At 37.8% G+C, this 22,874-nt stretch overlaps 2 protein-coding genes across 2 annotated transcripts in view; both read left to right on the top strand.

The window, feature by feature from the left end:
• Positions 1-942: 942 nt before the first annotated feature.
• Positions 943-12,730, top strand: nus1 (NUS1 dehydrodolichyl diphosphate synthase subunit). The gene is made up of 5 exons (XM_067417974.1): positions 943-1,504; positions 2,781-2,912; positions 6,054-6,206; positions 8,891-8,990; positions 11,561-12,730. The coding sequence occupies exons 1-5, from the start codon at positions 1,156-1,158 to the stop codon at positions 11,649-11,651; spliced, it is 825 nt and encodes a 274-aa protein (XP_067274075.1). The 5' UTR covers positions 943-1,155; the 3' UTR covers positions 11,652-12,730.
• Positions 12,731-21,007: 8,277 nt separating this feature from the next.
• The window catches only part of slc35f1 (solute carrier family 35 member F1), a 126,665-nt gene continuing 124,798 nt past the window's right edge, over positions 21,008-22,874 (top strand). Inside the window, 1 exon segment of the mRNA XM_067417973.1 lies at positions 21,008-21,430. Coding sequence (XP_067274074.1) covers positions 21,321-21,430 — 110 coding nt within the window. The 5' untranslated portion in view covers positions 21,008-21,320.

Here is a 22,874-nt window from a genome sequence, read left to right as displayed (position 1 = left end):
TTAATCAGTTCTTTTTTTATATTTATTTTACCAGGCTTCCTGAGACACTGGTCTTGGACTTGAAGGGGGACAACATTGACACCTGAGGCCTCTCAGGCGACTGCAGGTGTTAGCTCAACAAACTCTCCACCCTGCCCAAACTGAACCTCCTAAAACTAAATGTTCTGTATCTGGATGGAAACTCATGGCAGTGCAGCTGTGAACTGCATAACTGGGAAAATGCCCTTTTAGCATGTGAAAATCAGGCCTGATCTCTGCAGTGAGCCTGTCTATGCAGTGTTTGATGAAGGGCGATATTTGTGAAGGCCGATAGGAGGAGAGCACCAGACCAATGATTTTTTTGTTAGAGAACCAAGCTTCTGAACACATAGACAATGAGGAATATGATGATTCTGATTTGAAAAAGAAATTCGGAACTGTGACGTCGTTCTTTATGTAAACTTAATGTACAGCTTTGCATCTCTTCCTGTTTTATTCCTAGCTTCCCTTATAGAACCAAGTCAACCAACAATAATCAACTGTACTTAGATTGGAACATTATTTTCATTTCATTAGCCTCCAATTTGCTTTTTTGGTGGGTGGGGGTGGGGGGAACCATAAAAGCTATTTAGTAAAAGTGACTCTTAATTTATAATATTTAAATTATTTATTTAAGATATGTATTTTAATACCCATACATAACATTGTGTTGTTTTTTTATTCATAAATCAAATGACTAAGCTATTTCTTATAGACCCCTTCAATGTTTGATATTCCAGTCGCGCGCGCGCGTGTGTGTGTGTGTTTGTGTGTGTGTGTTTGTTGATCTGAAATCAGTCGTCTGGGGTTCTACTCTCCATCATTAACACCTGCCAGGCAAACGTCATAACTGATCCCAGACCGACGGTTACATGCCTGTGGTTAGACTCAATGACGCGCAAGCGCTCTGTCAATCGTCCAATCAGAGAGCTCCATGTCACACAGCAGCAGGTTCAGAGTGGAAAGGTTGGCAGGATGAAGAAATGGCAGCCGGCGCGCTGCGGTGTTGGCAGTGACCAAAATGGCTAATTTCTCTACAGGCCATCGCTCGCGCGCACACGTTTTACTTTAATATGAGGAATATACTTTAAAATCGGATATATATTTAACTGGTAACGCGTTTAAAGACTTATACGCATGGCTTTACTGTATGAGATGGTGTGGCGTTTTTTGCATGCGCTGCTCTATGTCCAGCGCGCGCTGCTCGCCTGGCTCCGAATCCACATCTGGAGATGGAAACGGGCTGTGGTGGGCTTATTACTACCCCTCGCCCTCGGCTTTCATAATCAGAAGAAGGCTGGGCCCGTAGGCAAACGGTCCAGCCGCCGGGTTCGATGGGGAGCCGATGGCAGGACGTTAGAGAAGCTACCCATTCATGTGGGGTTATTGATCACCGAGGAGGAGATCAACTACACTGACATTGCCAATCTAGTGGTCTGGTGCATGGCAGTGGGCATCTCATATGTCAGTGTGTATGATAATCAAGGTAAGACTCGTCGAGATTCTTCTGCATTGAATAAAGGGAAGTGAATTGCTGTCACATGCATCCAGTCACCTGCTGTTTCTTAAACAACACCCATGACGATTTGAGCAAAGAGTTAAATTGACACATTTAAAGTCTTGGTAATGAACTTTGTTTTCAGATATGAGTACAGTTATTGTTGAAAGGTTTTGTTTATATGTTATTTTTTAATAAGAGTTAATATTATAACCTAATTCTGTCTGTCTGTCGTGACATGCAACAAAACTGACATTGAGAATAAAACTAGACTTTATAATACTATTATTAATAATATTAGCATAAATAAGTTGCTTAATAATCCTCTTAGGAGGTTTTGAAATCCCTATTCCTCAAACATTTATTCTCATTTGTATAATGTTACAATGTCTCTGGTCTCTTTCAGCTCAGTATATTTCTTAATGAAGCTAACCTTAGACATATATTTTATGACTGCCAATGGTGTGTTAAGGGCAAACAGATTTATTCATGCTGCTGTAGACCAAGGAATATTATCAAGAAACTCAATAGCCAGTGGTTCTCAACTAGTTTTGCTTTAATATATTTTTAATACCCAATCCTATTAATATACCGTGTATATATTGTTAACCTTTATTTAACCAGACATTATTTTCAACAGCTTGGCCAGATCTCCTGAAAAACATATTTTGCAGTACTTATAAATTCATTTAATACATTTACATGCTGTAATAAAACACTCCCTATTCGTTTTTTAAACGCAGAGGTGGAAATATATGACTTTAATTTTATTATTTTTATTTTTATTTTTTTGGATAGTTAAAAGAATATGATATGATCTGGTTGTATATGTACTAATTTGAGATGGCATCAACTCTTGAAGATATTTGGGTAATACCCATCTGATGTGTAATGATGAATAGTTTTGCTTTATTGATTTGAATGTTCTTTATTATTTAGCTTTGATTATTCCCACTCAGAACAGACATGCATCCCACCAGTTGAAAGCCACTGATCTAAACTACATTGTTAGCATTGATTAATTTAAAAGTTCAGCAAGTTTAACGTTCTTCAATTAGCCTCAAATGTCGAGTCTAATTTTATCTTCTGTAAATGTGAAGTTGCTGCTGACGACATATTTAGTAAGGCTCTAGCATCTGCTATTTTAGTGACTTCACAGCAGGTTTTAATTTTTTAGTGATAGTTTTTCTCTGAAACTGTAGAGTTTCATGGGTGTGGAGGGACATCTTTAGGTGATTATCTCTTTGTCACCCTTGTTTCATAGGTGTCTTCAAGAGGAATAACTCCAGACTCATGGAGGAGATCCTGAAAAAGCAGCAGGAGCTTTTGGGAATGGACAGCTCCAAATACTCAGTGGAGTTTTTGAAGAATGGTATAGATAAACAAGATCATCAAGGTGAGGTTCAAAACATGAGAAAATGACTATTGCTTTTATTTGAGACACCCACTGTGGGTGGACACCTGCACAAACAGGTTGGGTTAGAAGATTTCATCGAGGATTGTTTTCTTCCTTTATTTTCCTCCGTTTCATATGTATTCATGACTTGGGTTTGGAAACAATTCATAACAGGCTTTGTGGAAAAAAACACAGAAACTTTTATGCAGTTGTTATCTCAAAAGATTTATTGTTGTCAAACTCTGTAGGTCATGAAATTTGTTTTACTTTTCTAAATGTGCCTTGAGAGAGTCATCTTTTGAAAACTATATGGAACCTAATCCCGAGTGACACTGATACATGGGAAACTCCTTATTGTTTTTTGAGCTCAACCATAAGGACTTTTTTCTGCAGATCCAGTTGGACTACTAGTTCAGATTTTGCCCTGAAAGCATATTTATACAGTTACATTTTTAGGAAGAAATTCATACTTTTAAAGGCACAATATTTAAGATTTCTTGATTAAAATATCCAAAATCCACCAGAAAATATATATATATATATATATATATATATATATATATATATATATATATATATATATATATATATATATATATATATATATATATATATATATATATATATATATATATATATATATAATATAATATACACACACACACACAAACGTAACTGATTGTATTAATTTGAAATACGTTTCATATACGCCTATGGTGACTTAAGAGTGAGCAAATCATGGGGTCATTCAAATTTTTGGGTAAATTGTCCCTTTAAATTGATCAAATGTGACTATAAATTACAGCTACCTTATTTTGTTACAAATACTATTTTCTTGAACTTTGTATTCATCAACGAATTCATCTGAATATAAAGCTGCACAACTGTTAAACATTGATAATAATAAGAAATGTTTCTTAAAGCACCAAATCAGCATATTAGAATGATTTCTGAAGGACCATGTGACATTGAACTCTGTAAAGACTGATATGATTAATAGCTGCTGGAAGTTTAGTGTTGCCATCAGGATTAAATTACATATCCACCATCATTTATCTACAGTGCCTTGCGAAAGTATTCGGCCCCCTTGAACTTTGCGACCTTTTGCCACATTTCAGGCTTCACACATAAAGATATAAAACTGTATTTTTGGTGAAGAATCAACAACAAGTGGGACACAATCTGAAGTGGAATGAAATGTATTGGATATTTCAAACTTTTTTAATAAATCAAAAACTGAAAAATTGGGTGTGCAAAATTATTCGGCCCCCTTACTTTCAGTGCAGCAAACTCTCTCCAGAAGTTCAGTGAGGATCTCTGAATGATCCAATGTTGACCTAAATGACTAATGATGATAAATAGAATCCACCTGTGTGTAATCAAGTCTCCGTATAAATGCACCTGCACTATGAGAGTCTCAGAGGTCTGTTTAAAGCGCAGAGAGCATCATGAAGAACAAGGAACACACCAGGCAGGTCTGAGATACTGTTGTGGAGAAGTTTAAAGCCGGATTTGGATACAAAAAGATTTCCCAAGCTTTAAACATCCCAAGGAGCACTGTGCAAGCAATAATATTGAAATGGAAGGAGTATCAGACCACTGCAAATCTACCAAGACCTGGCCGTCCCTCTAAACTTTCAGCTCATACAAGGAGAAGACTGATCAGAGATGCAGCCAAGAGGCCCATGATCACTCTGGAGGAACTGCAGAGATCTACTGCTGAGGTGGGAGACTCTGTCCATAGGACAACAATCAGTCGTATACTGCACAAATCTGGCCTTTCTGGAAGAGTGGCAAGAAGAAAGCCATTTCTTAAAGATATCCATAAAAAGTGTTTAAAGTTTGCCACAAGCCACCTTGGAGACACACCAAACATGTGGAAGAAGGTGCTCTGGTCAGATGAAACCAAAATTGAACTTTTTGGCAACAATGCAAAACGTTATGTTTGGTGTAAAAGCAACACAGCTCATCACCCTGAACACACCATCCCCACTGTCAAACATGGTGGTGGCAGCATCATGGTTTGGGCCTGCTTTTCTTCAGCAGGGACAGGGAAGATGGTTAAAATTGATGGGAAGATGGATGGAGCCAAATACAGGACCATTCTGGAAGAAAACCTGATGGAGTCTGCAAAAGACCTGAGACTGGGACGGAGATTTGTCTTCCAACAAGACAATGATCTAAAACATAAAGCAAAATCTACAATGGGATGGTTCAAAAATAAACACATCCAGGTGTTCGAATGGCCAAGTCAAAGTCCAGACCTGAATCCAATCGAGAATCTGTGGAAAGAACTGAAACCTGCTGTTCACAAACGTTCTCCATCCAACCTCACTGAGCTCGAGCTGTTCTGCAAGGAGGAATGGGCAAAATTTCAGTCTCTCGATGTGCAAAACTGATAGAGACATATCCCAAGCGACTTACAGCTGTAATCGCAGCAAAAGGTGACGCTACAAAGTATTAACTTAAGGGGACTGAATAATTTTGCACACCCAATTTTTCCGTTTTTGATTTGTTAAATTTTTTTGAAATATCCAATAAATTTTGTTCCACTTAATGATTGTGTCCCACTTGTTGTTGATTCTTCACCAAAAATTACAGTTTTATATCTTTATGTTTGAAGCCTGAAATGTGGCAAAAGGTCGCAAAGTTCAAGGGGGCCGGATACTTTCGCAAGGCGTTGTATCTGTGTTTCTGATCAAATAAATGCAGCCTTGGTGAGCATAAGAGACTTCTTTCAAAAACATATATCCTACTGACCCCAAACTTTTGAATGATATTTTATTTTCTACTTCGTATTTAGCTTTTTGCTTTTCTTCAAACCTCTGTCATCTGCATGACCACCAAGGCTTTATGTACATGTAGTGCTCTGAATCTAGATGAAAATCTTTGATTTACTTATAATTTTATTCTTTTTATATTTATATTAATACTTTAACTTATTAACTTTGTATGAGCTTGTTCGCAAGATGTGAAATGATTGCTGTTTTTAGCCTATTCTCATCACACATCTTACTCAGGTAGACTGTGACTTCATGTTTAGTAATTTTCTCAATTTCGAAATGAAATAAGGACCCATTGCCTGGGTCTTTTTAAATGTTTGTCACATTTAATTAAAAAAAATCTGTCTGTCTTTTATAGTGTTCTCTTGTCAGTCAGTGGTAAAGGTCCTATCTCCAGATGATGGGCGGCTCAGTATAGTCCAGGCTGCCCAGCAGCTCTGTAGGGCTGTCGAGCAGAAGGAAAGGACATCCAAAGACATTGATGTCACTGTGCTGGACTCATTACTCAGAGGTAAGGTCTCTATCAGCTGAGCATCAGCACAAACCAACAGTTAAATATATGGGTTTAGATCTGTAATTAATTTCCAGTCAAAACATTTAAAAATGTGTTTTCTGTAACACAGGGGTAATATCAATGGGCGATTAATACCCCATGGACGATATGGCAAAAATATCATATCACAACTTCTTCTTTTTTTTCGTTCTTCTGTTGAACATACAAATTATTTTGAAGAATGAGGCTAACTAAAAAGTTGCTGGTCCCATATATTGTTTTTTTTCCAACTATAAAATTCAGTTGAGATCAGCAACTATTTGGTTACCCACATTCTTCAAAATATCTTGTGTTTAGCACAAAATAAATTAAAACAGATTTGGAACAACATGAGTGTGAAAAAATAATGGCTTTCATTTTTAATTTTTGGGTGAAATATCCCTTTAAAGCTACACTGTGTGATATTTTCTCCCATCTAGTGGTGAAAAGGTATATGACCATCCAGTGAATAATTGTTTCTGCTCCTCTCAATTTCGATTTCGTTTCAACTCCTACGGTGGCCGATTTAGTCTCATGGCTTTCAGTTCGACCTCTTCGGTGAGTGTTGCGTCAACTCAAGTGATGAGGTAATTTTTGAAAACTATTATAATTTGCAGTTATTTAATTTACCAAATGATCTATGATCAAGTTAATCTATATAAAATGAATAATAGAACTGAATAATAACCAGTTCATTGCTAACATCAGCTATCAGGTTCCCAGACGAATGCAAGCTCTTAGTAAAGTAACTTTTATCAGTGCTATCGTTATTCTGTATATTGTACAACACCACTAGCGTAAGGCAAACAAATTATAATGCAATTAAAATATTAATCTCATGTTATCCGTCATAGAACACGGATTTATGTTATAAGGTAAACAATACTTTTTCATCATTGACGCGAGGAAAACTATCCTAGACGTCGTTCTAGTGTTATGTACAGCACACCATGATATAATTAGCCAAGCAACAATAAAACTTCCAATATACACAAATAGGCTGAATTAATATTACCTGTCGAGAAGAAAGCAGGCAATGTCGGCGTTCTTTTTAAAATCGTTGCTCCTCATGAGCTCTTTCCATCTTGGAAAGGCCACTCCAGTATTTACTTTTGTCTTGTTGATTTGCCTGTCGCGTTGCCGTCTTAATTCTCTTTTCCGCTTCCTTGGCGACTCTGATACATATCCCGCAATGTTACTAGGTCCCCGACCGGGGTTGAATTCGGTAATCAATTCCGGGACGTGGTTGCTTTCACACAGAAGGCGACCCGGCAATGTTCCGGGAATATTGCGGGTCCGACGTGCAGTGTGAAAGGGGCTTAAGAGTGATGATCCTCCATCATCATAAAGCAGCCTCAAGCAATCCTTCTCTTCACATTCGACACAGTGCCATCGAGTGTAAAAACGCGAAAAGCGAAGCTTGAATTTACGGGTATGTCCCTCTTTGGCAAATGTACTTTCAAGATGGAGGAGCAACATGGCGACCGCCATCCGAACCCTCAACACTTATGTATTTTCAATGGTATATTATAAAATTATGAGAGTGCATTATTACTTGAAAGAAGTAAATATACATTAATGAGCACATATATTTTTGAAAGAACTAAGTGATTTTAGCTAAGAATAAACTAAAAAAGTTACACAGTGTAGCTTTAAGGACAAGGGCCAGCATGTTGTGCCGACCTGCAGACATCTGATGTAGATGCAGACATGCATCCCATCTTCTCTCAACTGTTTTCATTCACTTTAGACATACTGAACTGTGTTTATGTAAACCTTATGTGTATTTATTTTTGTGTAACCTTATGTGTGTGAAAGTCCAGTAATCTGACACGGGCTGTGCACTTCAGGTGTACGCACTCAGAAAAAGTGAATCAGAACAGTCCATGAATGAAATGTTTAACTGACAAGGCTTTAAAGCACATGCAAATAATGACTTTTTGTAAAAGCGAATAATTGCAGTGTCCCATGAGTGTAACTCTACTGCTGTGTAAACATGATGTGAATGTACATCAAGTTGTACACCAATGGGACGGAGGGGCCAGAACTGCCACTGATAGAGTGCACTGTCCACAAAATTTGCCATATCGCACACCCATACTTTAACCACTATATTTGGATCATGATTCAAACAAAGATGCTACACACGTATAACATGAGCTGTTGTTTTTGTGTTAAATTAGATTGTATTTTTACATAATTTTAAAGCAAAATCAGAATTACCTGACTTTAGCTTTGTGAAATTATCCTATATAAAACATTACCTGCATGCTCTATTTTGACATCAGATCTTTGTCCTGTCTGTCTAATCTCTCAAGACAAATTATTGTGCTTGCATTCATTTTGCGTCATAAAAGCATTTTGACATGCATGTGCATTTAATCATTTACATGGATGCTGAATCGTTGAAGATTTTATCCCTACTCATCCTGGAGAATATGTTGTGATGAAAATCTGTACTAAGACAGTACCCTGTGTGCAGGTCCAGAACCTTTGCCTGCTGTTTCTATGGTCTCCAAGATCATCTCAGTTACCAAAAGAGCCTGTCGTGGTCTCTGTATTCCTCTTCAGAAGCCCCTCAGGCTCACCCTCGAGCTTGTAGAGCTGTTCTTTCTGTTCCACTGATGCCTGTTTTTTTTTTTTTTTTTTTTGTCCCTGTGCAGAGTCAAAGAACATACCTGACCCAGACCTGCTGCTGAAGTTTGGCCCTGTGGAAAGCACACTTGGTTTTCTTCCCTGGCACATCAGACTAACAGAGATTATGTGAGTATTATGTATGTATGTATGTATTTGAGCGAGCACAAACTATACAGAACACAGAAAAGTTCTATACAGAACACACAAAATTGCCGGCGCGCTATGCGCATGGTCCAAACAGATAGTAGTATCTCACTGTGTGTAATGAGCAGCGTGTACGCATGTTGTGCACCCGCCTAAAGGCGCATATTACTAATGCTCCCTTTCAATAACACAAAAAATACTGACTTTAGACCAAGTTCAGTTAGACAATGGCACAGTTGCTTTCAGTTGCCTCCAAATAGCAAAGCGCCAACAATGCACCTCGTTTTCAGACCAGCCTATGGACGAACAGATGGGCATGAGTGCATTTGCTATTTAAACAATGCGGTTCAGGATGTAAAAATGATAACTGCATCAGCCTGAAACTAACAAAAAACACTGGCATTGCGCCGAATAACAGGGCCCTTTGAGTCCACACTGAAAATCTCAAATCTAAACTTAGAAATAGTCAATTTAGGGTTTCTAAAAGATGTAAAACAAAGAATTTTTTGTGAGAGGGATATCGTGGGATTGTTAGCGTAGTGTGTGCTTAGACATAATTGAGTTGACATTTTTGTTCTGTATGAGTGTGAATGGGGGTGTTTTGCTTGGAGAGTTCACTTGAGTCCTTTTAGATTATCAGAACAGATCAACAGCTTAACCTGTCCACCATGGCACACTTATCTCTGGAAGCTTTCCAAGCGTGCGTGATGACGTGTACAGCTCTTTGAGATCATAGCACTCATAGACTTGCACCGCATTGCATCATGCAACCACCATCACTGTACTGTCTGACATGCTCCATCTTAAACTGCTTAACTGTTTTTGTCCACATTTGGAGTTTTTAACCACATCAGATTATCAGTGAAGATTGCACTTTAATTAATGTTTTCATTTTGAGAGTTAAGTTCAGAAAATGTTGTGTAAAATAAGTCAATGAATTGGTGAATTAAATTTTTTTTTTCCACTAACTAATGTGAGAAAAGGGCATTTTTTTTCTTTTCAGTAATAAATGCATAATCTCGTGTATTTTATTCTATTATATAATAAAAGATACTTAAAAGAAAAATCTGAATCAAGCTAACCCGAAAGATGATTGTGAATTTGCATTGTTCAGCACTGTTGTTTGTTTGAGTTTCACTAGAGGGCAGTGTGTCACTGCTGTTTTTTACTGTATTTTTAGCAAACTTGATCATCTGTTTGGTTTCCCTTCTTTGTGGCATGAATGATTCAGTCTTATAAGCCTCAGACGGTTGTTTGGTGCCTGATAACACATCTGTAGGCTGTTAATCAGAGTTGTTGCATAAAAAAAAGATCTCTAGATTTTATCACAAGTTTAAGTGATTACATAAAATTGATTTACAATTATCCATCTACTTTTCAGGTGCATAATTAGCTGGATTTTGATTATGAGCTCAGTTACCCTGAGGAAACTGATATAGTCCAACCACATCTAATCATGCGCATTCCACTAAAATGAAATGTGCACATTTGGAAAATGACTCATTATGATCTTAATTACCATATATAAGTTTAAGAAATTAGTACATTTTTTTTCAGAAATATAGACATTTTTGTAAGTTTTTGTTTCTAATAAATGTGTTTTTCTATATCAAAGAATCCAGAAAAAATTTCAACAAAAATCTTAGTTCACCCAAAAATGAAAATTCTGTCAATAACTCCTCACCCTAATGTCATTCGACACCCGTAAGACATTTGTTTATCTTCGGAACACAGTTTAAGATATTTTATATTTAGTCCGACAGCGTATGCAAGTATATGCACACTATACTGTCCATGTCCAGAAAGGGAATAAAAACATCATCAGAGTAGTCCATATGGGACATCAGTTAGTTCATTAGAGTCTCTTGAAGCGTCAAATACATTTTGGTCCAAAAATAATAAAAACTACGACTTTATTTAGCATTGTCTTCTCTTACCTGTTTGTTTTCAATCCTCAAATAAAGATTCAAACGGTTATGAATCAGCGGATTGATCAATGATTTGGATCGCATGTCAAACTGCTGAAATCACGGGACATAGGTGATCCAAATCATGAATCAATCCGCTGATTCATAACCGTTTGAATCTTTATTTGAGGATTGAAAACAAACCCAGAAGAAAAGACAATGCTGAATAAAGTCGTAGTTTGTGTTATTTTTGGACCAAAATGTATTTTCGATGCTTCAAGAGATTCTAATGAACTAACTGATGTCCCATATGGACTACTCTGATGATGTTTTTATTACCTTTCTGGAAATGGACAGTATAGTGTGCATACATCCAATGGAGTAAGAGAAAGCTCTCGGACTAAATATAAAATATCTTAGATATCTGTGTTCTGAAGATGAATGTGTTCTTATGATGTCTTATGGGTGTCGAACAACATTAGGGTAAGTAATTATGTGGTTATATTTTATGGTTCTTTTGTTATTAAAATTAAAACAAAAATTAAAAAAGCAAAATTTTACAACATAAAAATTATTTTTTTTTAAGTAACTGGTGTGTTGCTGAAGGATTTATTCTCTCCAATTTTCTGTCTTCTCCACCCGTAGCTCAATGCCGTCCCACATAGACGTCTCTTACGACGACCTACTCGGCGCTCTTCAGTGCTATGCCGTGTGTGAGCAGCGGCTGGGCAAGTGAGGAACAGTCTGCACGGAGCAGAACTGGGACTGGGTCTGCAGAGAAGGAACTGAACGAGCGAGATGGGATGGAGGGGGTCCATCCCTCGCTTCATGTTTACAGCTAAAGCTTGGAGCCTCAGCGCCAGCTAACGCGGCTGCTGCTCTTCTCCGCCCGGATCATCTCTGCTCCTCTCCAGGGCCTGCTGGGCGTCTCTGTGTGTATGTGTGTGATTATGCTTGTATGTTTGTGTATGTGTGAGTCTCCCGTGAATAATTACATGCGGAAAAGTACACAAGTGCTGCCCTATGTTACGCCCACCAGCAAGCCGTTCGTAAGAACATGAAAGGAACGCGGTTAGCCATATGGTGTAATTTTACAGTCACTCTTCTCTCTTCCCTTGCCGTATCTTTGGACACATTCTGTGGGCAGTCTGTGCCAGTGCACTGAACTCTACAGAAGCTGCATACGTCATCCGTCTATCCGTCTAGTGTGACTTTTGAGCCCTTAGAGAAGGAAGCGGAATGATGTACTCTTGGTGAACCATCCGATTAAATGTGCTTCTAGTTGCACAGCTGCTTTTAGACAGTGCAAATGTGCGAGGGTTTTCTATTCGACGAATCTTCTGCATGCTAAATCTGTCTGCAACTCCATGAAGGCTTACCAAGCGCGCTGTAAACGGTTGTGTGTTTGTAATTGTTTGAATGTGCGCGTGCATGCCACAAATGACACTGATTAGCACTAAACCCTGAAGTTTGTCATTCTAAGTGCGTGAATTGATTGCTCTACATGCCCCCTCCCCTCCAAAGCTCTCTCTGTTTGTAAAGGCTTGTGGCGCTAATTACGGTTTTATTTGATTTTTATTTGTCATCAGTAAATATTGTTTCATTTAGATGTCTGTTATTTTTCTCAGTTGTTATCTCTATGGATCAGAAATGCTTCGTGAGATCCATGTTTTTTTTTTTTTTTTTAAATGCCACAGGCTTTGCACCGTTCATGGCTGCTATGAAAAAGTCTTGTGTAATTCACGGGTAGCCATTGGAAGGGTTTGTTTGCTAGTGTCCAGCGTGAATGTACAATAAACGTTAGTTGTACTAAGACTGGCATTGATTCTTCTGCAGTGGAGTCAGTCGACACGAAAGATCAATGATTTTCTATTCTGGTAATCTGGCTGGCACTTTTATCCAAAGTGACTTTCATTTAGGCTATGTATTTTATCATTATGCTTCCTGGGAATTGAACTCATGACGTTGGGATTTGGAGCCACATGCTCTACCAGTCACAGGAACTCTAATGCAGTATTGGCTACTCTATACGTATTTCTTCTGCAGTAGTTTTTGTTCATATTGTTCTAATGCAATTCCGTTCAAATGTTTTTGAAAGTCTCTTATGCTCACTAAGGCTGCATTCATTTGATCAGTACAGTAGAAACAGTAATATTGCTAAAAAGAATGGTTTTAAAATGTAATTTATTCCTCTGATGGCAAAGGTGAATCTTCAGCATCATTATTTCAGTCTTCAGTGTCACATGATCAGAAATCATTCTAATATGATGGTTTGCTTCTCAAGAAACGTTTCTTATCTTGAAACAGCTGTTGTTTAATATTTTAATAGAAACCATGATGCAGTTTTTGATAGGACACAAAAGAACAGCATTTATTTGAAATGGAAATCTATTGTAATTGTAAATGTCTATTGTCAATTTAATGCTGATGAATAGAAATATTAAATGTAAAAAATCTTACTGACCCCAAACTTTGAAACAATAGTGATGCATGATATATTGATTAGATGCGATACATGAGTTTTTAATAACAGCTTCAGCTGTTTTTGACTATTCAATTGTGTGCTTTTATTCAGGGTTATATTTTTTTGGGGGGATTGATGCACACAAAAATGTAATCTTTAAAAGCACTACAAATTTAATAACACTATTAAATGTACTCAAAATACAACAAATATCAAAATGAAAGTCACATTTTCTACTGCTTATTATAATGTTATGGTTAAATTCTCTTGAAGCATTTGTATTGTTTTGTGGTATTTTTTTATTAAAACAAAAATTGTGTAGAATTTTTATACCCTTTTATCAACCATAACAAGAAAAGAATTACCGCCAGAATTGTAACATCCCAATATGTTATCATAATAACTTCAACCAAGTTAGCTGCTATTAAAATCTAAAGCGACGTTGTTCCAAACGTATGAGTAACTGTCTTCTGCAAAGCACAAAAGGAGAAGTTGACCAGAATATCTAAACTGCTTTTCTTCACCTCCAGGCAGGGTGTGCGTTCCCACAGCCAGCTGGTCATAACTTCCATCATTCAATGAACAACTGAGTCAAATTAAACAATTTCGTTCAATGGATTTCTTGACCATAGCTGGCTATCGATGCTTTTGCTAAACACACAGCAGAACAGAAGAAAAAAAAACACTGAAGTCCGTATGACTCTACTATATATTCCAATTTGTCTGAACTCTGAAGCTGTACAAGGGCTTGTGTGAGGAACACATCGTTATTCAAAATAGAATATCCTGATTTGACATTTGAGGTCACTTCCATTTATATGCAAAAGAGAAACTTAAACTTGCAATAAATAACTCCCTGCTGTTCTATAGAATAAAGTAAGTGGGTTTCAAAGGCGTGAGAAATATGCATTTACATTTTTGGGTGAACTGTCACTTTAAATTCCAATAGATGTAACATCACAGCTGAAGGATAGGGGTCATCATAAATTCCTCCTGTTCTTATTAAACACTCCCATGTCCAAAAATGCAGCTTCTGAAGTAGTTCACACATATAGGTCAGTGAGGACAGAAGGTGTTCGGAACACCTGGCCCACTGATTACATCCCGAGACTTATTCATGGCTTCTGTCGGATGCCATTTATTTCTCTTTTTGAGGATAAAAGATTGGGTAAAAGGGCTATTTTGAGAAGAAAAAATACCAGAACTGCACTTCATTTGATGGTTCAATTTCTACTCCAATCTACAGATGACCTGGGCATGCTTTCTTATTCCCTTGTTCTCCTAGGAAAAGTTCCATTATTGATTGTTGCTGGGATCGAAAAAACAACAACTAGAATTGCATTTTTTAAAATTATGTCCACCTCAGGAAGACACAACGCTGCAGATTAACATAAATTTGGCTTCAAGGCTTTAGATTTCCGGTTTAAGTCCCTCATCATCTTTAATATAATAGGCCTACATGTTTTAATTGGAAAAACTTTTTCCATATTTATTTATTGCTGTTTCATACCACTTAGATTTCTTTTCTTTTTTTTCTTCTTCAACCAGTGCGTGTGGTTCACAAATCGCAATTGGAAGCAAGATGAGTTTATTGCCTTAGGCCTCGAAGAATCTAGTTTCTCTCTGTCTTTTGTCTCTAAAGAGCAAATAAATGTGTGAGTTTCGTTTAAATAGTTTTATGAAAGTGGCTGAACATGAAAAATATACATGGTAACTTTTAAAAGATAGCTGGGCTGAGGAATCTATCTTCTGAGAATTCGTTGTGAAGATGTTTGCGAGAATCTGGAGTACAAATTGTCGTGACCTACCTGTAAATGTTGGGAACAAAATGTATTTGGTATTCAAGTCATTCTGGTGGTTGTTTTGAATAAGTGGTGGTTGTCTTATTAATAAATCTAAATTTCCACTGAATGTGGATGGAAACTGATCAGACAAGATGTTCACTGTTCACAGGGCCAAGCCACAAGTGCCTGCTTGAATTTAGATTTGAAGCCAAGTAATATTAAATTACATTGTATAGGCCTACCATTTGTTCACTTGAAAAATGTATAACATAGTTTAGTTTTATATAGTCATATATTTTATTTCCTCTTGTAAAATAATTTTAAATGATCAGTATACTTTGACCTTAAAGCAGTTAGATGCACATAAATAGATTAGATAGTTACATGGATGCACTCTCACATTACAGTAATACGGCATTTAACGCCATAGAAACCGCCTCAAATTAACTATAAAACAAGCTACAATCTTTGATTTTTTTATTGGTTAAAATGAACGGAGAATATCTTGTGTTTTTCTGTGGGTACTCGAGTTTGTCTGTGTCTGTTGGGGAAATTCTTAATCCAAGCTGGCCGTTTGTTTGTTGGCGTTTTCTGTGCTGTGTGAATTGGCATAGGTCTGGTCTCATGTTAGCCTAGTCTCATATCCCATTTTACTGAAATTGAAGAAAAACCAAACAAAGCAAATCAACACAAAATTTCATTGAACTTGATATGACGCTTTTAATTGATAGTAGATTATGATGGGCCTGTGCAGTGCTGGAAAGGATGGATGGATGAATGGATGGATTATGATTTTATCTGTGTACGTCCGAATGACCTTTATTGTGTGTTATATGGAACTTTTTGTTAAAAACCCTTGGTTGTTTTTCTTGTAGGCTACGTGTTTCCAATAAAGCAAAAGTCCGTGCGGACCTTCAGTCAGTCAGAGAAACGCATCGACCGCAGCTCTAGGTGATCCACCCCCCGTGGCTAATAAGATAAATATCGCAGCAACACCTTGGATAGAAACAAATCGATTGATCACCTGAGCACATTGAATTGAAGTGCTTAGAAAGAATAATTCAGACCTGTCTACAAAAATAACACCTTTTAGTGGATTAGCCAAAGTCTAAATTATCATTAGGTTGTTTTAAAGGAACACAACAGTCGGGATGCATTAGCGAATGCATAAATCCACTCAAGGACCTGCTTTATGAGCTCTGCGGTTCCCCCGTTTTTATTGATTTGAATTTGTGCCTATTTATAGTACAGACATTGTCAGGTCGTTGTCTTGTAATAGGGTGTTTGTCTTCTGCTGCTCGACAAAGCAGTCATGTTCCAGTCATGGGCCCTCAGCAAAAGGTAAAAGATAAAGGCTGTTTTATATCAGGATGCTGCAGGCGGCATGACATTTTAAACAGATTTTGCATTCAGTCTTTCAGTCAAGAATTGATTATAAGATATCGGCTGCGTTTGGAACGGCATACTAACATGCTACTCTTACTATTTCTGTAGTTTATACTCCGTACACTACACACATCTCTGATTGCATAAAGGCCAATTTGAGGACATTGCATTGTAGTTTACTGTCGTCTATGATGGGCAATGCTAAAGAGGGTTGATGGATAATGCTTAAAAGATAGTTTGATGGATGGATGTATAAATGGATGGATAGATAATTCTAAAAAGGATGGATGGATGGATGGATAATATATAGATGATAGATAATGAGTAGCTAATGCTAAAAAAGATATGTGAATGGGTGATGGATAATGCATAGATAGATAGATAGATAGATAGATAGATAGATAGATAGATAGATAGATAGATAGATAGATAGATAGATAGATAATGCTAAAAAAAGATGGATGGATGGATGAATGGATGAATGAAGGCAGCGAGGCAGGAATTTCTGTCTGTTTCAAAGCAAGCAGACAAATGCTTGATCAAGGACAGAAGAACATATGGATCCAGGCATCATAATCCCAGCTCATTCCTTGTCAAGATGTAAGGAGCGACATCCATTAAGAGCGCCGGTGTAAAGGCTGTGCTTCCCTAACTCAAGAATCCCAGTAGGTTATGATTGCACCTGCTGTCTGTGTAGTCCCTCAGTGACCCCTCTCTGTGGCTCAGGCACAAAGAATATACTCTGTACTGCGGTTTCGCACACGAGCAATATGAGAGCGAATCCTGTTCAGCATGCTGGCCACTGGTTTCCATGACAACTATGGGGTGATGGGTGGTCAAAGCCTGGATGAAAACAGTACTTTCTCAACCTAAACACTGGCTGATATTGAACGGACTAATCTATCATTACTTAAAGTGGATGTTCATTTAAATTCAAAGCATACAAAGTGGCAAACCAAATAGAAATGATCAGTAAGTGTACCCATTAAACACAAAGATATGTTGCAAGTTACGGCAATCCATGTATTGATTTTGAACAAAAGCATCCATAACTGTTGGTCTTTTGGCAACACTAACAAGTGCCTATATGTGTAGCTCCCTTAGGAATGGCTAACTGATTGTAGGCTTTGTTTTGACATGTTGGTGTACAGGGAATTGAGGTACCCGCAGTGTTTCCTTATGGCAAGATTACATCCTCTGAAGAGAAAGCTACAGAATTAATTTAGTTGCCCTTTTCCTTTGTTCTTTTGCTGCTGCTTTTTTTCTCTAGCAGATTTTTTGAGTGTGTGTGTGCAAAATAATCAATAACGGTAGCCTATACTTAATTGTTTCTTTCTTTATATCAAAAGAAAATACAGAAATGTTTTGGCCTTTATTATCAATATGTTAGTCTTGCTGTTATCTATAAGCTAGTGTGCTCCGAAACAATAACACAATTCTGATTCCGATACACTATGTTGTCAAAAGTTTTGGGACACCTCGCTTATGCACATGAACTTTAATGACGTCCCATTCTTAATCTGTTGGGTTTTTGGTTCCTTGCACTAGAATTGAGGGGCCAAGCCCAACCCCTGAAAAATAACCCCACACCATAATCTCCCCTCCACCAAACTTTACACTTGGCACAATGCAGTCAGGCAAGTGCCGTTCTCCTGGGAACCACTAAACCCAGACTCGTCCATTGGTATGCCAGACACAGAAGCGTGATTTGTCACTCCAGAGAACACGTCGCCACTGCTCCAGAGTCCAGTGTCCAGTGGCGGCGTGCTTTACACGGCTTGGATGCGGCTGCTCGGCTATGGAAACCCTTCCCATGAAGCTCTCTACGCACTGTTCTTGAGCTAATCTGAAGGCCACATGAAGTTTGGAGGTCTGTAGCTGTTGACTCTGCAGAAAGTTAGCAACTTCTGCACACTGTGCTCTTCAGCATGCACTGACCCCGCTCTGTGATTTTACGTGGTCTACCACTTCGTAGCTGAGTTACTGTTGTTCCCAATTGCTTCCACTTTGTTATAATGCCACTAACAGTTGACTGTGGAATATTTGAGGAAATTTCACAAATGGATTTATTGTGCAGGTGCATCACGGTACCACGCTTGAATTCACTGAGCTCCTGATTGATTCGATACACCTGTGACCATGGAAGTGATTGGAACGACTGAATTCAATGATTTAGAGGGGTGTCCCAGTACTTTTGGCAATATAGTGTACAAGCATTCAAAACTTACAATCTCTCACTTTCACCAATATGGATCAGTGATTTTCATGACATCACTGTGCACTTCAGTTTCTCATCAGATTTTCTGTCCATTCAAATGCTCTCTATAATCTAAAGTGTCCCACCCCTAGATTATAAATAGATGTCGAAGTTGAGGCTGAAATCGGTCACTTGTTCACACATTTACTGTTTTCTACATGGTGAATGGCACATAGTGCACTATAGGCAATAGGAAACAATTCAGACAATGTTAATATGCTTTCCATTGGGGCAAATGAAGTCTGGTTTCAAATTAGTGTCACGCAAACCGCCGCAGCGCGAACACGGTCTGCTCCGGTCCAGAGACACAATAGCACAGAGCGGATCATATGCGTGAGCCGTTGGGTGCACACCAGAAAACGTATCGGAATTTGAAAACCCATTAAAGGGTTAGTTCACCCAAAAATGTAATTTCTGTCATTAACTCCTCACCCTAATGTCGTTCCACACCCATAAGACCTCCGTTCATCTTCAGAACACAATTTAAGATATTTTATATTTAGTCACAGAGCATATCTAAGTGTATGTACACTATACTGTCCATGTCCAGAAAGGGAATAAAAACATCATCAGAGTAGTCCATATGTGACATCAGTTAGTTCATTAGAATCTCTTTTGATGATGTTTTTATTCCCTTTCTGGACATGGACAATACAGTGTGCATATACTTGCATACGCTCTGGTACTAAATATAAAATATCTTAAACTGTGTTCTGAAGATGAATGGAGGTCTTACGGGTGTGGCATTAGGGCGAGGAGTTAATGACAGAAATTTCCTTTTTGGGTGAACTAACCCTTTAAGGAGATAGGTATAACTGTGGCTTTACTGAGCTCAACCCCCCCCCCCCCACCCCACACACAAAAATATATACAAAAATGGAAATTATAAAAGATTTCTGGAAAATGCCAATTGTATTGCATATGACTTTAGTTTCCATTCAGTACACATTTCAGCTAAACATTTTCAAAAGTGTACTGATTGCTACAAGCAGGAATGATTTAATATGTTAGATTTGATCAAATAGGGCTATGCTTTTCTGTGCTATCTGTATGTTATTTCAGACCATGAATCCATAGCCTGGCCTGCTGTAAATGGAACATTAAAAACTCTAAATATCATGAAGCATGCACTCCATTTGGTTCAACTGAAATCTACACCACATATAATCACTGCTTACAACGCACTGGTTACAACATCAGAAGGCTTTATGTATTTCACTGCTGGATTTATAGAATGGTGTTCTAAATGTTTAACTGTGCATGAGGTCAGACATGAAACCTTATAAAACAGCACACAACTGCTTATAAGTCAAGTCGTCATTTTGAATGCACACGACTGCAGAAACTACCAGAGTAGATCAGCCATAGAAAGAGCCTAAATCTGTCATTTTTCCTCTTTTTATAAGAGTAGTGGAACAATATAATTGTGCTTTACCAGACCAGTCATTACTGACAGCTTTTGAACCTTAGCGAAATCTCTGTGCAGTGATTTTTGTTAAAATGAATAAATGAATGCTTTCTTTGCACACATCACAATATGATCAAACACAGTGTTGGAGTTTAATATGGTTTGTAGCTCATCTATCTATCTATCTATCTATCTATCTATCTATCTATCTATCTATCTATCTATCTATCTATCTATCTATCTATCTATCTATCTATCTATCTGTCTGTCTGTCTGTCTGTCTGTCTGTCTGTCTGTCTGTCTGTCTGTCTGTCTGTCTGTCTGTCTGTCTGTCTGTCTGTCTGTCTGTCTGTCTGTCTGTCTGTCTGTCTGTCTGTCGTTCTATCCATCCATCCATCCATCCATCCATCCATCCATCCATCCATCCATGTATTTATGTATATACGTGTTTTTTTATTTAGTATTCACTATTTTATTTTTACACAATAAATTTGGCTACATTTATTTATTACTGTATTTTATTTTTTACACTGAATACATTTTTTATATTTGCTTATTATACTTATTATACTGTGCTCATTATTATTGTATTTACATGTAGCCTAATAATGTGCTTACATGTATTGATTATCGTAGTGTTTCTTTTGTATTTTTACATGTAATAAATCTGCTTATATTTATTTATTACAGCAATTTGTTTTAATGATCATAATGTTTCTCTTCAAATCATTCTCAGTGGTTGAAGCGTAGGCTACCATTGGAAGCAGTGACCTCTAGCGGTCAAACGATCTATTTCACTCAAAAACGCGCCGCCTCCCAATAATCACGGCAGTCCTGCTCTAGCGTTCAGAAAATGCGCACCGAACCAACGGGAAACATCTGCTCAGAAAGCGACCAGGGGAACAGGTGCATCTTCGTGCATGAATCTGTAACACCCAGCGATCTATAGGATCCTCCAGCATCCCTCCTCCTCCAGCACTTATTGGAGATACATACACCTGTTTATTCTCACCTGCAATATGGAGAGCTGGAGCTGGTCGGAATAACCAAAGCGAAAGGAATGATCACTGCCTACTGATTGAGCGCTTTAGTTTTCAGCTTTAGAGATGATGCCCGAGCACCAGAACCATGTTGTCACCACTATTGAGACCATTCCATCAGAGACAGTCACCGCATCTCCATCTGTGTTTCAGAGGATGAAGAAAGTGTTGAACAGGTAAGAGAAACTACTGGATGTTGGATAAGGATATGTTTGCATTTGCTCTTACCAATCAATTCAAATTCGCCATGCCATGCACATTTATTGAGATGGTGTTATATTTTGCAATTGCACCTGATTTGATCATTCATGTTTACATCAGTAAAGCAGAACCCATCTCTTCCAGAGTTTATAACAGTCCTGATCCAAATAATAAACCTGTTTTATTTCATTAGTTTAGTCTGTCATCGGCTATAGATGTGTGAAGCAAGTCCTGTTTTTGGCAGGTTTCTTTTGTCATCATTTACTGTTCAGCTGGACAGTGATTTAGGAAATATTTTTGGTCTAATGGCAAATAAATGGATTCCTTCCAATGCTGTTCCTCTGTCTGCATGCTTGCATTGAGCATTACAGATGGTCTTTTTGTAAAAGGCAGGATTCACTTCATCACGGTGAAGGAAAGGTCTCGAGGAGAAATGCACACTTTGCCTCTTTTGTCTTGTGATGTGTGCGTCCATCAATCACAAGTGCATGCAGACGCCAGAGGAATTCTCTCTACACTTGTTCGAGTGTGGCCACAGAAAACCTGTTGTGTACTTAAACAGAACAAAAGAGCAGTTTGGCCAAATAAAACCGATCTGAGCAGCTCGAGTTCGAAAATCTAATCTTGATTAAGTTCTAGGTTGCCAAATTCAGGTTTAGTGTGGGTGGGACTCAGAAATGAACTTTACTTTTCAAATTGATACTTTTATAGGGTTTTATTAATTTTCTTCAAAGCCATCATGTTATCACAGAATGTACATTTAAGACTGTGAATATGAATATTCATGTTGTCTGCGGTCTTATTGAATCCGATACTAATTGACTCCAGAATAGAATCAGAGTTGAATAATTAAATGAACAGCCAAACCAATAATTATTCAGACACCAGATACATTTTACTAGTGCTTGCAGGACACAATAGTTAACTTATGCAAGTGAGGATAGCAAAATAAAGTAAACTGTGACATATTATACACAAATATTCTTCATACAGTAGACTACAAGTAAAATGTATACACATTTGGGACCAAAATAATTGACACTTTGACCTGACTATGTTTTGCTAGTGTTTTTTCTTGAATTGCTAATGGGACCTTTTACATCACAGACCGTACAAAATTAAGCATTTCTTGGTCATTGGTTGAACTAAATTGGTATTATCTAATTGTGTACTTAAAGGTGCACTATGCAGCTTTTGTCCACTGGAGGGCGCCTATGCAAAACAAATGCGTAGTTTGATGATGCAAAGTGTGAGCGCAGCATCTTGGGAGATGTGGTCTTCTCATCACAGCCAGTGAAAAATAGGACTCGGGCAGAAATCACGTTCATGCATGCGGTTATTAACGTTACTGTAGTCTAAAGCAGAGCAGGACCGAGTGTTATGGACCTGAGCAAAGCTGCTGGAGCGATTGTTAAACAA

The sequence above is a fragment of the Pseudorasbora parva genome, chromosome 15 (assembly GCF_024679245.1).
Source record: "Pseudorasbora parva isolate DD20220531a chromosome 15, ASM2467924v1, whole genome shotgun sequence".
Classification (NCBI taxonomy): domain Eukaryota; kingdom Metazoa; phylum Chordata; class Actinopteri; order Cypriniformes; family Gobionidae; genus Pseudorasbora; species Pseudorasbora parva.
The sequence above is the reverse complement of the archived record's forward strand: the minus strand, read 5'-3'. Positions and strand labels throughout refer to the sequence as shown.

Bases quoted from the DNA above. Each gene is read 5' to 3' on its own strand.
- nus1 (XM_067417974.1), top strand. From the start codon at position 1,156: ATGGCTTTACTGTATGAGATGGTGTGGCGTTTTTTGCATGCGCTGCTC. The intron at 2,913-6,053 runs GTGAGGTTCAAA...TGTCTTTTATAG, and splicing joins AGATAAACAAGATCATCAAG to TGTTCTCTTGTCAGTCAGTG. The intron at 8,991-11,560 runs GTGAGTATTATG...CTCCACCCGTAG, and splicing joins ATCAGACTAACAGAGATTAT to CTCAATGCCGTCCCACATAG.